Below are 16,952 nucleotides of genomic sequence, written 5' to 3'. Positions count from 1 at the left end.
TTCTTCTCCTCTCCCCCACCTACAGAAGAGCTTTCCCCTTCTGTCTCCCTCCCCCTTACCTCAAGTGTGGAGTCTTTATTTTTAGTGGAGCTGATGTTACTACCAAGGCTCATGCAGTACACCATGGCACCACCTTAGTGCACAGTACAGACCAAGAAAACCAAAGGTTTTTGAGTGGCCATGCTGTGTCTTTTGTCATATAAATTATACTCTATCATAGTAAGTGATTTTAAGGCCATATGTTGATGTCATAAATGGGAAAGAGACAAGACACCATGTGTACATTTTAAATACATTACTTCATTGAACAGCACTGTGGAATATCATGGTGCTATATAAAACAATAGATATTATTATTAATTATTATTATTATTGTTGTTATTATTATTATTATTTAGTACATATTGTTTACCTGACAGAATATAATTGGAATACTTACATTTCTCTTGCATTGCTTTTTCAGCTGCAGTATGAGCTAAATCAAAGATTTTATGAAAGAAAGAGAAAGGGTTTAACCAGGTACATACACGGTTTTATGTTCGTGAAGCGATTCTTTGGTCTGTTCCATGGCAAATCAGCGTCTGAAATAGCAAGATCATCAAGAAACCTTGGAAGCTCCTGCAAAAAAAAGGAAAAACCCCAAAAACTAGTTAATTCACCCGACTATAAAATTAGGCAAAGAAATTAGCTGATTTAAATATGTTTCCTTCCAGCAATATCAAACCTCAATGGTCCTATGATCGTACACCTGTTACCATGTGTTACCTTAACACTCAATGAAGCCACACTTCATACACTTCTTTTTGGGAGGGGGTACTCTGATTATGCAGTCTTAGTACCTTTTAGTACTTTTAGGGTAGATGAGATAAACAATCACATGTATTGATGTGAAGATTGTGATCTCTACGATTACATTATTTTTCTACTGGTTCTATTTAACATTGCATCCTCTGTTATCTTGATGTTGCTTCTACAAACTCTTTAAAATAAGAAGGATATATTATCTGCAGTAAAACACATAATGATCTGATTGCGCAGATCAGAGTTACTCAACAAAAAGACTTCAGTGAATATGCTCCTATCATTAATTAGGGAATACTCGTTAATCATAGTGTAATATTTACGTACATGCTTTAGAAAATGTGTAAAGATTTTCTTTTGTGTGTTTATATTATGCCACAAAGGGACAGTACCCGTTAGGGGAGTGTTTAAAAGGAATACATGAAGCAAATGGCCCGAAATGCTTGGTCACACAAAGATGAGGGATTTCCATTGTTTTAATTTCTTCCAACATATAAAACAAGCAGGAGGTGGGGGGCCATGGTGGGGAGCCGTGTCCCTGTGTAAACCCTTGGTTTACATAATACAAAGGTTGGAAACAAAGGCTTATTTGGACACACATGGTGGCATGTTCACAAAAATAATGTTTCCTTGACGTCAAATGAAAAATATAACTCCAACCGGTACTCCATTAAAATGACCAATATTTAAATGTGCTGTACCACTTAAGACAAAACACAAATTGAGCTATCTAGGAGGCAAAGCAAATACACCTTAGCAGGTCTGTCATTTTATTATTTCACCTGATCAAATAAAAATAATTAATGAAATAAAAAGACAACACTTTCTACAGCATCAACCTATCATTGCTTGCTTGTGTGTGCTAATTCCGGAAATATAACGAATGAGGCAAAATGTACTTGACTTAAAATGTATTTATGGGAAGGGTTTGGGCATTCAACAGTGCTATGATTTACAAAAGTGTTACACTCAGCTGAGTAGGTGGATCACTGACAGCACCATATTCTTCTTTTCTGATCACATAAAAAATATAATTGAAATAAATATTATTTTTTTTACAAAATATAATAAACTATGCAATACAATCACATCATGAAACATACAGTGCATGGGCTTAACGTTTTGTGAACAAATCCTTGACACCCCTGAAATGCTTGTGTCAGTTTGGCGAGGTTTACATAGAGTCTCAAATTAGCATGGCAGCAAAAATCCCATTCCTTGGACACACTCGGTGACTGGTTATCCGGAGTTGTGCGGCTTGTAAAACTCAAATCAGTGTGGAATTACTATCTAAACAATCAACCTAGTAATTGGGTATTGATTATCAAGGACACCGTTTTTTCCTTGGTCTTGCATACTTTAAAAGAACATGAAGTGTGACACATGAAAATTACTGGAGGTCTTGCGATGTTGTGACAACTGTGTAACATACCGAAAATTCTTCTTGAAACTTTAGGTTGTTATTTGTGCAAAGCTCTTCAACATGCTGGAGAAAACCCTTCTTGCTTACGGGCCTAGAGAGAAAGTGCAATATAAAGTTACACTTGCTAGAAGCATTTCTTGGCATGTCAGGCACTGAACCATTGTATCATTTTTTATAGACAACTTATTAAATGATACGGAGTGTTGATAAACTTGTTTTCTGTATACAATAGCACCATAAAACACTGTATTGATGTCAGTCTGCAAACAACATGGATTCTCAGCCTTGAGAAGTCTAAATATCACCAAATAACATCTCAAGCTAAAACACAGACATGCAAGTTTCACCCTAGAGAGAGACAAAGCATTTCTCCAGTTACCATGCGATTAGTCATGCGTTTATGATTTATTCGTAGGTTGAATGTCGTCCTTGTAAATGCATGAAAAAAAGGCACCACACATTAACACTCATCACACTATTAAATCCATAGAAACAGAAACATAAAAAAACTGGTTTAACTTACTTGAGAGATTTTCTATAACTAAGTAACCTGTAAGAGAGATTGTATTAAGAAACACAAATGAAACATGTTAATTATACTGAAACCCGGCCTAGGGAGAAAGTTACTTTTAAAAAAACAAAAGTAACTTTAGAGCAAATTATTTGGGGTCATTTACAGATCAAAGTTTTGTAACCAAAGTGTTTTAATTATTTTTTATTAAGTACATCAGTACAAAAGCCCAGCATGGATAGGCTGCAAGAGACTAGCAAGTCACTCTGTGTATATGTTGCAGTTTAAAGGGTAATTAGGGTAATTAGGATAAACCTAATAGTATGGCCACACTTAGAAAAAAAACACAAATGAAAAAATGTAAAACAAGCCAATGGTTGTTATTAACTTTTTGGCTACATTTTCCATAACTTAGATGAGATGAATTCTTTGCATGCTTATTGTCTCTAGACTACCAAATGGCATTGTTCTTTTAATTTAAATCACCCTGCTTTCAATTAGCAATTTTGTTTCCTTTGTATATCAACAGAGTGTTAACAACGCTATGTCACAAATGCTCCTTTGTAATATACAAAGCGCTGGTTCATTAAAATACATTTAAATTTGGTATATAAAAGAAGCATTATTCTCCTTGACGAACTAACTTTTAGCTCACCATGCAGAATTACAACTGTGTGTTTGATACAGTGGCTTATTTTCACTCCAGGCATGCAAATCAAATGTATGTATGCGTTGTGCACAAATGGTAAATTCTAGTATTTTACATTGTCAGAATTTGTTTTTAGAGCTCAGTATCCTTTGTGCGGTGTATAGTTTCATGTCTGGGTCTTTAGTCTAGAAAACGTCTGATTCTGCTCAGATTACAATTCACACACCCGAACGAAAGCCATGAGTTTTTGATGCAGAAAATATTAATGCTATCATGTCATGTAAGCTAAAATCTATTAGAACATAAAATTAGAATGCTACTTATTTTATTCATAGACAGTATGAGTATATGAAATCATATAATAATCATATAAAATCATATAAAAAGTTATAACTTTAATTAAACTTGAATAAAGCACATAGAGGAGAAACACATACTTAAACATAATGTATAAGCAATAACATTAATAGACACGACAGGCAATCCATTACAAATACTATCCACAGGTCTGTCCAAATAGTAAACTCATGCATGTTTTTGTATCTGCAATTATGTATTATTATTATAAATGACTTTTTAAAGGAGAATAAAAGGGTTTGTAGTAGAATGAAGACCGCAATAACATAACCAGAGGACGGTTGTCATGAAGCATGTTATTTGCAAGCAATGAGCCAAAACTTAATTATGTCCTGCAGAAAAATATAGCCATTTTTTCCCTGTTATATGGACACAAAGAAAACAAAGTGACAGGGTCTGGTGGTATGGGAGTTAGATATATAGTAAAATTAAATTCCCCTGTGCTTGGTCAAATGAAAAACTATTTTAATAGTAATGGACACGTCTGGTGGAGAATACGCAGAATAAATAATGACTTATAATCACATTTTCATAAACGTCACTCATTGTGTTTTACATATTGTACTGTAGGTACTGTGAAACAAGCCATTTAATTATCCCGGAATATATTCTTCCCATTACTTTAAAGCCAAGGAAAAAATAGTGTGTAAAGTCATGTGTGTTAGTTTCATACACCTATTAATACAACTCAAGTACAAGACAGTTATCTCTTATCATCTTTGCAAGATCGTTATATTGTGTCTTTACATAAAATTGTCTCCATAATGGATTCACAGATACATGAATAGTGATGGCAGGAATGAATCAGTTGGTCCATCAAATCTGCCCTTTTTGAACACCCTTTCACTTATCAATTATTTAGGATACCTTTATGTGCATCCTATGCTTTATGTTATTGGAAAAACTTTACTGGATAGACTAAGTTGCAGTGGGCAGTAAGTGGGCCACAGGCCCCAAAGTAGGTGTTTTAGAAGAATTAAGAAGTACATTTGGGTGAAGTAGCACACGGGCACCTGCTACCATCTTACTATTAGTTGCAGTGGCTGGAGACACAAAATAATTATTGTGTATCATCGGTGTTCTCCCTTACTGCACGTTGTGTGAGGGAGCACAGGATGAGAAGTCTTTGGGCATATTTCTAAAGCTCAATTTCACCAAACAAGAAAGATAGGATAGGGGTAGGTGAAGAATCACTACTGTTAATATACAGGGATCTTGCACTACACTATCGTTTTTTTGCTCTTAAATATGGATCTTCAATGGCATTAGTATATTAAATATTAAAGGAAACTAGAGATTTCAAAGACTCATGGCTTGACGGGATATGCAACAGACCAATGACCCATTCAGCTTCAAACTCAGCAAGTGTTATTGTGAACACCACATCAATTAATTCAGGTATTGAGCTGGACAAACAACCAATGTAATGTTCTTGTTGGTTGGACCATTCCATTGGTTACCACGGTTATAAGGCTACTATTCACGCTTTGCACCAGGATCACTTTTCTTAAATAACCACAAACAATCCACGAAGTAGCAGAAAAACTTGCAATGTGTTTTGCTCTTTGTGGCAATACTCCCCCATCCAACAATGTTAGATTTTAGGTCTTAAGTATTAGTGATATGTATTCATTTGGGCTAGTAATGAGCTTGTATTCTTCTATATTAAGCTTCTAAAAATATTAATATGTTCAAGCACATAGTATATGGTTACAGCTTGTGTGGACATAAATGTCAAATCTCAAATGGCATGTTTTTAACATGTTTAACTGTGTTTGCTTAGTTATTTGTTTTCATGTTAACCATATACTATTTATGTGAATGCCTTGGTCCATGTCCTATGTATCCAACCCTTGGTTTACATAATACAAAGGTTGGAAACAAAGGCTTATTTGGACACTGCTAAAGATCTAGAGAGTTTATAGAGCACACAATCACCCCAGATTTAATCACTTACTGGATGACATATATGTCCTTTCGTCTAAAGAAAAATGAAGAATATCTGGAAGTAAAGATCCAGTAACAATTTTATATATAAGCATATATTAAATACATGAGGCATAACATTATACAGTGTTTTCCGGAAACCTGTTAATTATACATTACAAAACTTTACCCTTTTTAACTTATTTAGACACATGTCGTGAAACTGTTAACTAATATAAAAAGCTAATTTTGGAGCTAGCTTCATAATTAATCAACATATCATTTAGAATCCTCTTACATCTGCTTCAGCTTCACACAAGAGATACTCTTCTGAGATCACAATATGTGATAATAATATAATCCACGCAATAGGCACACAATAATCCACAATGTCATTTATAACATGAAAATTTACAATACAGTAATGGAAACCCAAATCATCATGCAGTGCATATCTACAAATGTTTCAAAATCTCATTATCATAAGATGTGCACCACAATTACAACAAGAGTGTGGTACTAAATCGGTAATATCAATGAACTGGTTCTCTTAAGTTCTATACTGTCCTGAAAACCTTGGTCTATAAGTACAGCATACAATATCCTGCTGTAAACATCACGGCGCAGTCATGCCACCTGTTGCCAGATCACAGTGCACAAGAGAGGCAGACCTTAGGAAGCCAACTGGATCACAATTCACAGAGATCACCTAGTTCAGTGACCCAGTGTCCAGCACTGATGGCGAAACAGAGACCCACAAGAGCTATGTCGCTTTCTTGTGTATAAAAGAGGTATATAGTAATAGATATAATGTATATATAGTCCAATACTCTTGCACTCAGTCCAAATACATTCAAAAACTGCCCAGGCGCTACTACTGCCAACTATATAAAAACTCCCCAAAAAATAGTGCGCTCTCAGGACCCAAAACGTTGGCCCAGCATGCAAAGTCTTGGATGCTGAACCATTAAAAGAGTTAAAACAATTGGTGCATTTCAGAATTTTGGTAGGATTGTCTCTGTAGGAAAGTTGATTTTTGTTACCAAATGTTCAAGCACACAGAAATTATATTTTGTAACTGAATAATCTCTTTTGGAACTAGCTTCAAAATGCTGATATACAGTATATCCTAGCACATCACTCTCCAGCCTATTTGTTATAAAAGGCACTGCTGTTATTTCCCAATACAACCGTTTATACTTTTTAGAGGTTCATGAGGCAAGTATCTCAAGTAGGGAGAAAATCAAAATACTTCAATTCACTTTCATTTACAATTTCTGATGATGTAGCACCAAGTCATTGTGAACTGAAAGTGTTCCTATTTCAATTCTTTTTCAGGATCTACCGACACTGAATTTGTTGATTTTCAAGAATAGTGACAGAGATTTCCCATGTATCATTGCTCAAAACAGACAATAATATCAGGGAGACAGGCCTGGACAAGTCAAATTGAGACAGACAAGTTCTCACACCATCATACTACAGACCAACAAGATCAGACTAGCTTTATACACCTAGAGTCTGAGGAATAATTAGAACCAATGCGATAATGAATCTCACTCGGGGTCTAATCTTCTCTTGTATGCTAATTAACTGCATACATAAAAGTGGTGTTAAGCAGCAATGTTATAAACAAACGCTGGTTTCTCCTTGATGTCTGAAGTCAATTCCTGACAAATGTTTCACTTTCATTGAAAAGAACAGAAACTCACAGAGATCTAAAGGGGGAGCTAGAGAAGTCACAGAAGTCTTAAAAAGGAATTGTGATTGTGTGTCTCTGTATGTTATTGTGGACATGTGTTTTTCTGGGTATACAATTGTGTGTGTACGTGTGTGTGTGTGGGTATGTTTGCATTTATAAAATTCCAAGGTACATCACTATATTCCAAAGTACTCAATGGTGTTCCCTTTTGGGAACATGATAATTGTTTCAGAAGTGTAGTTCATTTGGTTATTCCTTTTTTATGTATATGCAATAAATTGCTACATGATTGTGCAGGTTCTTGATATTGTCTGTCAATATATCTGTTTGTATTTTTTATATGAACCATTTATTTGTTTAATGTTTTATTTCATTTTTCTGGTATAATTAAAGATTTTCATATTGATCCCAAATTTTTGGTTGTAATTTTTATTTCTTTAAAATCAGAATGTTGTCCACTTTTTTCGTATGTTAGTGTCATGATTTATTCAACAAAAATAGAGCCAAAATTGAGAAGCCATGTGTGAAAAACGAAGATCCACCTTTAGCAGCAATAACTTGAAGTAATCGTTTTCCGAATGACTATCGGTCTATCACATCGTGGAGGAATTTTGGCCCACTCTTCTTTACAATGTTGTTTAAGTTCATTGAGGTTTGGAGGCATTTGTTTATGCAAAGCTCTCTTAAGGTCCCGCCACAGCATTTTAATCGGGTTGAAGACTGGAGATTGACTGGGCCAATAGTTACATTATTTACCTATATTTTAATTTTCTATTGGGCAGAGCACTGAAAAAGAAACCCATCTGGTGTAGTTTATAGGTGAAATGTTCCATTAGCCTAAATTTAGAATACTTGGTCTTGCAATTAGATTATCTTTGTTGTAAAGTAGTCGGAAGTTCTGCATTTGTAATACAAGTACACATTTACATTGCTCGAGTCTGATTCACATGTTTGTGACTGCCATGTTCCTTTCTTAGACCCACATCTGTTGGTCTAATATTAATCTTCATATTAATCTTCTGGTACTGAGTTACATCTAATAATCCAAAAAGCTAAACTAGTTGCTGGATTCCATAATAAATACTTCCAGCATGCATGGCCTTTTTACAATCCGTTAAAAGATTATGGGAGCTGTAGTTCAACAACAGCTACCCTGCATCCAGGGCTGTCGTGTCAGCCATGTTTTCCAGACATAACATTTTCACATGTTGCTGAGAGCCACATGTAAAGTCCTGCCCTGCAGTATGTGAAATGTAAAAGCTCATGGATAGGAATCGTTATACACGCCATTCACTTAAGATATGCTGGTCAACAACATGTGAAATGTAAATGTGCCCCCCTGCTAACAGGAGATTTATTGTTAACATAATGTTTTGTTGGTTGCATGTTCCTCATGAATACTGCCAACATTTGTATGCAGAGGAATTATTTCCCACAGGAAAACGTGGCTGTCCCTGCATTCTTAGTAACTATTGTGATGTTGAAGCTCTCATAGCATGTATCTTACTGTCTCCATTATTAGTCTTTTGACATAACGCACCATGCCAATAGTATTGCTTCTTTTACATGACACATATGGATGTCTCAGGAGGAAAAATGCGTTACTCGCTTGCGACAACCTGTCACTCAACAGATCAAACTAGTTTTACGCAACAAAAAAATTCTAGTGAGAAATGTATATAAAGGCAAAGAACGCTCACGCACTTCATGCTACTCATCAGTAGTGGTCATAAAGCATGACTTCTATATTCAGATGAACTTTCTTGAATAGTATTTAGCATGTCATTCAATACCATCTATGTCTACCTAAAAAGACTGAAGGATTACACATAATAACTATATAAATATTGTTTTCTTCAGTTTTTTTAAAGTATCAGGATTTTTTGGTGCAAGTAAAACAAACTTAAAGATACATATGAGGCAGACATTCACAAGGCAGCAGGACATCTAAATACAGACTCTTATTTTGATTTCCCATCATCGTTCATATGCCTGGTTAGAAAATCGGCTAGCAAGTTGTTTCAATGGTATTAGAATTTTGCTCCGAATTTAAGAGTGGAGAAATGTATTCTTTGTTCTCATGGATGTTTCATAGGCCTTTGTATTGATGAGTAAAATATGGTCAAACAACCAAGATGTATGGACATGTTAATGTATCCATACATATTTGATTTGTAAAAAAAAAAGATGATTAGTTAATACAAAATATAGTTATGTAAACGTAACAGTTATGTATCTCTCTTCCTCACCTTTTGAAACCTATTTGTTACCCAAGTGAAAATTGTGTGTTAAGTGTGATTCATAATTATAAGTGTAGAAGGTTTGAAAGACACAGTTCATCCTTTGAAAGAGGATATCAGTGACCTATGTAAATAAGAGCAGGGCAAACACTTCCAAACAAGTAAAGGTTATGGCAGGGTCATGGCTGGTGACCTGTTGGACTACTGTTTTTCCAAATGAGTAATCTTACCGTGTTAATCTCTCATCCTTCAGCTCCAAGTCTGCCACTGTGATCAACTGATCCAACTTGAATTTAGTGTCGATTATCTCAGCATCCCGTGGAGAGTAGGTACCTCCTTCTTTCTGCTTCTGTCTAATTCTAAACAAGGAATAAGATTTTTTAAGAAAAGCTAATTTCCAGTGCAGGTGTTCATTTAACCGACCCATGTCTCATTACTTGTTTCTTTATTTAGCTTGCCTTTCATATATAAGTAATTGTTGCTCATCATAATCCTTGATACAAATTTCAAAACATTTGTTTTAACTAATAATTGGCAGGAAAATGATAGTGTTATCATACATCTATTTTATATGTATAAGCAAATAAAATTCCGTTGCATGAAACTCTATGACCATTATATATATATATATATATATATATATATATATACGCAAACATGTTTCACCAGTGCTGCAGTCAATGTGTTTTAACGCTTGACTTTTGTGAGGCTTTTAATCAGGCGGAATTTTGCATATAAGACATATTTAGCATTTTTGCAAACATTCTACTCTCCACACCCATTCTTTAAGAAGCACTTTGGTCTATGGCAATTATGATTTCTCAGTGAGTGTTATGTACTAAATACAGTTGGCCTTCGTAAAATTATTACTTATGTGTCTACTGCACTCCCGAACTGCATTAGTATACATAGAAAAGCAGGGAACTGATAAACAGCATCAGAGAAACAGATTCATCCCATGTCCAGACTAATTTTGCTGTGTATGTTTCACATACATAGTATGGTTTTTATTTATATTTCATATTAGACACCTGATATTTAGATCCAGCTTTTGTTGACACACTATATAGTTAACATGCTCTATATTAATCTAATTCATTATATACAGTAGCATGCCTGAATCTAAAATCCCAGTTCTGCTAGTAATAGAATTATTTTACAAAGACATTGCATAGACTAGCAATAGAGGCAAACGTCGTCACTCCTGTTCCTACCTTGCAAAGGCATAGATGGCTGCCACAAGCAGAATAACAGAAAGCACACACAGGGTAACGGACAGGATTATTTCCACAGCTCTTTCTGATAGCCCCTCAGCTGTAATGGAAGCAGGAAAATGCTGTCGATTAAAATGTGAGTCGCTAGCCAAGAGTGCATACTCTTCACATTTTTATCAGGAAACATATAGCAGCATAGGAAATGAAAAGTAAATATTTGTTAACAGAAATGAAAGTCTTTACCAAAATGCACATAGTTATTTTATCGGTCATTCTGATGAAAATATTGTATACTTAAATTTCTACATTTTGACTACACAACAAAAAAACTCCAACATTTTTTATTTTTGTATTCATTTTAGAGGTATGAAGAATGCATGCTCTGGCACTCGTGGGGTTATTACACCCTGGCCATGTATGAGACATATGAGAGGTGGTGATTATCAATGGATGATGAACAGTAATAACTCTCTCTGCTTCACACCATATCACTTAATCCTTCACAGACATGATGGCGGAACACACATCTGAAATAATAAAATTGCCTAATGAAAGTTATGTATCCGAAATCCCACTCAATCCCACTGTACCAAAGGTTCTAACATATGATCCTCAGGACCCCAAACAGATTAACAGGACCTGTTCTTGTTGAGCGTTTACTTGTCATGTGGACAAAATCCTTAAATGATCCATCTCTGCTTATATTAGACTATATTTCTAATTTGGTATGAAAAAACTAATTTGAGAAACTATATTCCAATGAGAGTCTTGTGTGTCATATATAGAAATGCAGGACATATATATACAAAAAGAATATGCAATGTATTTGCAACCTTGGTCTCAGTGTCCTCCCAAATGAATATTAATCATTGTGACATGAAAACATACAACTATATTTATGTAGGTTTTTTTCCAAAACATTTGATACAATAAACAAGATGGTTCCCAATAATCTATCTAACTGCACAAAACTTGTGCAGAACAAGAAAACCCAAAAGGTGGAGCGGAGGCAGGAAAGTGGTGGTACCATACAAGATTAAACAAGTGCCTAGGCCCTTTGTAAACAATTTTGGACTGGTCTGAGGAGACAGGAATGCAGCAGGGTCGTGTAAGCCAAGGTTACGTGATTCTGCGGTAAAAGAGAGGCTGCTCGGACAGAGTTTGAGCACCAGAAAGAAAACTAAGAGTGATGTAAGGGGATGAGAGTGAGAGGGAGTATTTATGAATGTATGTATGTACTGTATGTTAGTTAGAATAAGAGTGTATGTATAATTGTGTTTGTGTGTTATCATGAATGTGTACTGTATGTGTGTATGAGCATTATGAGTGTATGAGTGTGTTTGTAAGCATTAATGTATACGTGTGTTTATGTGGGAGCATGAATGTGTTTGTGTATGAGCATGAATGTGTTTGTGTATGAGCATGAATGTGTATGTATGTATGTTTGATCATGAATCTGTTTGTGTGTGATTATTTATGTGTGCGTGAGCATGGATGTGTATTTGTGTGTAAGAATCTATGTGTAAAGGTTTGTGTGTGTTAGCATAAATGTGTAAGTGTGTGTTGAGTATGAGTATGCCAGTATAAGTTTGTATTAGTGTGAGTGATTAAGTTTGTGTATACAAATGTGTGCCAGTGCATACGTGGGGAGGGGGTCAAGGGGCCGATGGGATTTACTTCCCCCTGGGCCAGAAAGCTCAGGCCCTCCAGTGATTAGGACTGAGGGACTCCTTAGGGAACGATATGAGAGAAGTGCACAAAGGCGACACAGGTTCCACATAATGTTATATCAACTGAAAAATATTTCTCTTAAAACAGCTATTGTGCCCTTGCTTTACTCATAACCATTCTTTTTACTACTAATGTCATCTCACTGCTTCAACTATACTCCAGTGAGTTTTTCGTACAAGAAGGACGCAAAAGGCCCTGCATGGTATACAGTATACCTAATGAGGTCAGTCAAAACACTTAAAATTTACAGCAATTCACCTACACCAAAGTTTAGTGACTTGCATTAAATCCTACACACCTGAAAACAAGCAAACACAAAACTACATATTTTTCCTCATAAAAATGATTTTTACAACAAAATTAAACAAGAATATCTATCTTACCTAATGTTTTGACTGTTTCCGAATATTCCGAATCTGTGTACTGGCCTTTTATATTTGTTGCTCTGAATTTAAACCTGTAAAAATAAAAAGCCGTGTTTGTTAGTCAGAAGTCCACAAAATAAAAATAGTTCACAAAGTTTAGAAACGAAAACAGACTAAACATGTCATTTTAAGATCATGCAAGAGTGGGAGAACTCATATTTTGGGGATCTTCCATCAACAAACACCAACTCTTGTCCATTTCTCTGTGGAGACGATTGATGATTCAAAGCAGTTTCTCAGAAGTACTCAGAAATGAGTAGTGCTCACTCACAGAATTGGGATATATAATAAAGTAAGAATGGATTATATAAATTTTACCCTTAATCTAATTTATAATATAATATGAAATCTGTTAGCAAGAGCTGTTACTGTTATAATATAATATGAAATCTGTTAGCAAGAGCCAAAGGATTTCAATGAAATACAACATGCGGTCTGCTTCAAGGCTTCATGTTGAAGGATAAGTGTTTTATGTGTTAAAATCTGGCCATATATGCCCCCTATAATATCTGGAATTATTACTTTTATGCAAAGCAAACCAAATGGAATGAGGGATTTTATTAGGTCTCTAATATTTAGAGCCTTTGAGGAGCAAACCATATAGCAAATAAAACCGGGCTAAAAGAGAAAATAAATAAATATAGTTAAATATTTATTATTTTGGTTTGTTTTCTTTGGATAACATATGTACTAGTTAATAGATGGAAATTGTAAGTCAATATCAAGCAATTATTCTTATTATGTCAAGTATGTTGATTTGGCAATTAAAGTCTATATGTCAAAATCATGCCAGGCATTTTAAATGAGATCATAAAAAGTCATCAACTATAACGACCAATTAGAATAATTCAAGGTAACTTATGTCATGCAAAAGTGTGCTCAGGCATACACAAATAAAGCAACACATACAAGTACTGCTTTCTTGGCTTTAGGGGCCCGTTGCAGAATTTGTCTTCATTGTCCTGCAGGATGCATGTGTTGTCAGCCCCAATGACATATATTTCTTCTTTGCTGAAAAATCGCTGTCTGCCATCTAGACACTGAGGGTTTGGAAAACCCTCACTTGTAAAATAGGGCATAGGTTTTTTGAAATACGCTTCATGCCACTTTGTGATATTCCCATCATGCTGAGCTGTAAAGCATAAAACAAAATGTGTAAGCAATTTCTAAAATACACAGACTTCAATCAAAGAGGGAGTTTTTCCTTATTTACAAGCGAGGGAGGTCTCCCGTATGCCAGTGGTAGAGCTAGCATGAGCATGAGATGTATTCGATCAAACACGTCTCCTGCAATGAAAATAGTTGTGGAGGGTAAAGAGAGAGAGAATGCATGAAGAGGATTGTTATGAATACCTGTAAACATATTAAACTGTGACGATAGGCTACCATAGGTAATGAAGTGCATATGGTGGACGGAGTGCTTCCTTGCAGATCATCCTATCGGGCATTAGGGATTCCCGAGTGCCAATGCTCAATGAGTTGAGAGATCAGAGATCTTCCTTGTTATCAAATTTATAGTACATAGGGCAATGAGTTGAGAGATCAGAGATCTTCCTTGTTATCCCATTTATAGTACATAGGTATGTGCCAAGTTGGCACACCCTTACAGTATCACTGTGCACCCTGCTGAGACAGAGTGCCGGCATGTAATGTCATGGCACCTACTTAGACTGGAGACATATGATGGCCCTAATGTTGTGAGACATTACTTAATCTAGTGTTACAACAGGACTGTTACCACCTCTACCACCACCACAGATCTTTTCTCCTTGAGATGTTATGATTCAAGAGTGGATAAGAAATGTTAGAAAACATGACTGTGGGGCTGAAAAACGATTTAATATAAAAAGTGTAAAAAAATATGGGAACATAAGAATCACTTAATGTTTATGAAGGTAAGCTATATAACAAGTTTTCAACAGTGAGTATGACAATTATATACTTATAATAGCATCTTTTGACTTCTGCATGCACAGTTCAATATATACATATATGTTATAAAGCCCCTGATTTACTAGTCTGAAAATAAGTACTAGTGGTGCATGTAAGAATTGCTTTAGATTCATACATAGCTCTTGGTTGAAAAAAAGACAAATAGCTATTAGATATGCTAAAGTGGTCACATTTATAAGGCATGTGGCATTCTCTTAGAAATCCTGCACATTCAGGTTTTTTCTTTAATTACAGGGGGCTTGGGTTTTGTGTTACATGTTTTGTCTCAGAAGCGTGACAAGTATATGTCAACTTTGGTCCTAAGGTGAAGTTAAAGTTTAAGTTTGTAGAGATTAACGCTGTTATGGTGACTGTATCTTAAATGTCAGCGAAGGAATTGGGAAACAGAAGTATCATTTCAAAGGGTGACAAAGAATTCTAACCTGTTAGATGTTTATTTGCCAACCCAAATTTTGACTAACTTTTACAGCTGCATATTATTCAGGAGCAGGAGCTGAGGCAAACAAAACTAAATTTAAGAAGTAGCAATGTTTGGGAAATTTAGGGGAAAGTATGGGGATTTCCAGCACTGTGTGGCGGTGCAAAGCTCTAGGGATTCAGACTGACTGTAGGACATAATGTAATAAAACATTAATAAGAAACAAAGAGATTTCATTTTAATCACAGTATCTTGTGCAGCTAGATTCGCTAAAACCATCAGTGTTGATTGTGTCGTATATAAATAAAACCAATTCACAGTATAGTTTGTATAACATAGGTTGAAGGACTTAGGACTTATTTAAAAAAACATCAGAATGAATCCAAGAAGTTATTATTCATAGTTGTTGACCCAAAATATCATTCTTTTAACTTTCCAAGGTCAATATTCTGAAAACATCTTTGCAGGGTAATATTACTTTTTTTTTACATTAAAAACATGGTGTCGGCTGATATAGGGTCAGCTGGGTTTGAAAACAAAAAGTTCAAGATAGGTTAAGAAAGAGAAAAAAAGGGATAGAAATGTAATCCAACACTTTACACAATTTTTCAGGCAAATTGGGATGTAACCCGCCAAGGATTGAATCTGGTCATTCCTCTGAAGGTCAAAGCGCGTGGAATTTCACTGCCGTTTTGAAAAATGACTGAGGGGTCTAACTGAATGAAATACTCTCCCCTTAAAAGATTAAACTGCCTAAAGCTTAGTCAGGTCAAAATACAAAGTATTTTTTCCTGATAAAATACATCAGGAAAGGAATGGAACTCATGAAACCTCCAGGGAACAGGGAACGTTGCGCATTTTGAAAAGTCCAGTGTTTCGACTTCCTCTGGTCCTGAGGGTAGCAATAACTGTACTTTGACTGTGAGAGCTGCTTTTTATCATTATTTGTAAGATACTCAAACAACTGATATAACTGAAATAAGATGAATAAAATATGCCCCATTAAAATCCATATTGAAGCACAATAAAGGCCACCACCTCATTTAGTTTCTGTTGCGCCTGAAACGTTATAGGATGAATGCAAATCTCAATGTAAATATTATTGTACAGATACATACTTGGTAGCTCTCGGGGTTTGATCTGGAGTCTCCAGGTGAAGCATTGCTTCACTGAGTCTCTGGGTCACTTCTCTCTTCATCTGGGCAGGGGAGCTGCATTTAGCCACGCCCACTCTCTGCTCACATCCCTTTCTACCCATTACTCTAGATTGTAAGCTTGCGAGCAGGGCTCTCTCCACCAAATGTATCGGTTTGTCTTAGTCTGTCAATTCTTGTCTTGTCATATCCCTTGAATTTATGTATTGTATTAAGCGCTGCGTAAACTGTTGGCGCTATATAAATAAAGGATAATAATAATAATAATAATTACTGTTTGGGGCTAGCCCTACCTTCAAAGCCAGATAGCTCCACCCCTTGTGAAGCCACACCCCCAGAAGAGAGCTCTGGGTTTCCTGCCATAGGAAATATTCTGGTATGTACATACATTGCTTTGTTTTTAGGAAGAACACAGGAAAATGGTGTAAGAAGCAATTTAAATGATTAC

General features: G+C 35.5%; 1 protein-coding gene across 1 annotated transcript in view; it reads right to left on the bottom strand.

Moving 5' to 3' along the window:
* LOC149299773 (phosphatidylinositol phosphatase PTPRQ-like) overlaps positions 1–16,952 on the bottom strand; it is a 115,604-nt gene that overhangs the window by 11,908 nt on the left and 86,744 nt on the right. Inside the window, exons 45-52 of the mRNA XM_089486045.1 lie at positions 13,889–14,111; positions 12,938–13,011; positions 10,824–10,923; positions 9,840–9,968; positions 5,699–5,743; positions 2,748–2,774; positions 2,234–2,315; positions 528–618 (exon numbers count right to left, since the gene is read on the bottom strand). Coding sequence (XP_089342171.1) covers positions 528–618; positions 2,234–2,315; positions 2,748–2,774; positions 5,699–5,743; positions 9,840–9,968; positions 10,824–10,923; positions 12,938–13,011; positions 13,889–14,111 — 771 coding nt within the window. The remainder of the gene's footprint in view (positions 1–527; positions 619–2,233; positions 2,316–2,747; positions 2,775–5,698; positions 5,744–9,839; positions 9,969–10,823; positions 10,924–12,937; positions 13,012–13,888; positions 14,112–16,952) is intronic.

The sequence above is a fragment of the Sceloporus occidentalis genome, unplaced genomic scaffold, assembly GCF_023333645.1.
Source record: "Sceloporus occidentalis isolate IW3139 unplaced genomic scaffold, rSceOcc1.0.p SCAF_28, whole genome shotgun sequence".
Taxonomy (NCBI): Eukaryota; Metazoa; Chordata; class Lepidosauria; order Squamata; family Phrynosomatidae; genus Sceloporus; species Sceloporus occidentalis.
This window is presented reverse-complemented; position numbering and strand designations above follow the sequence as displayed.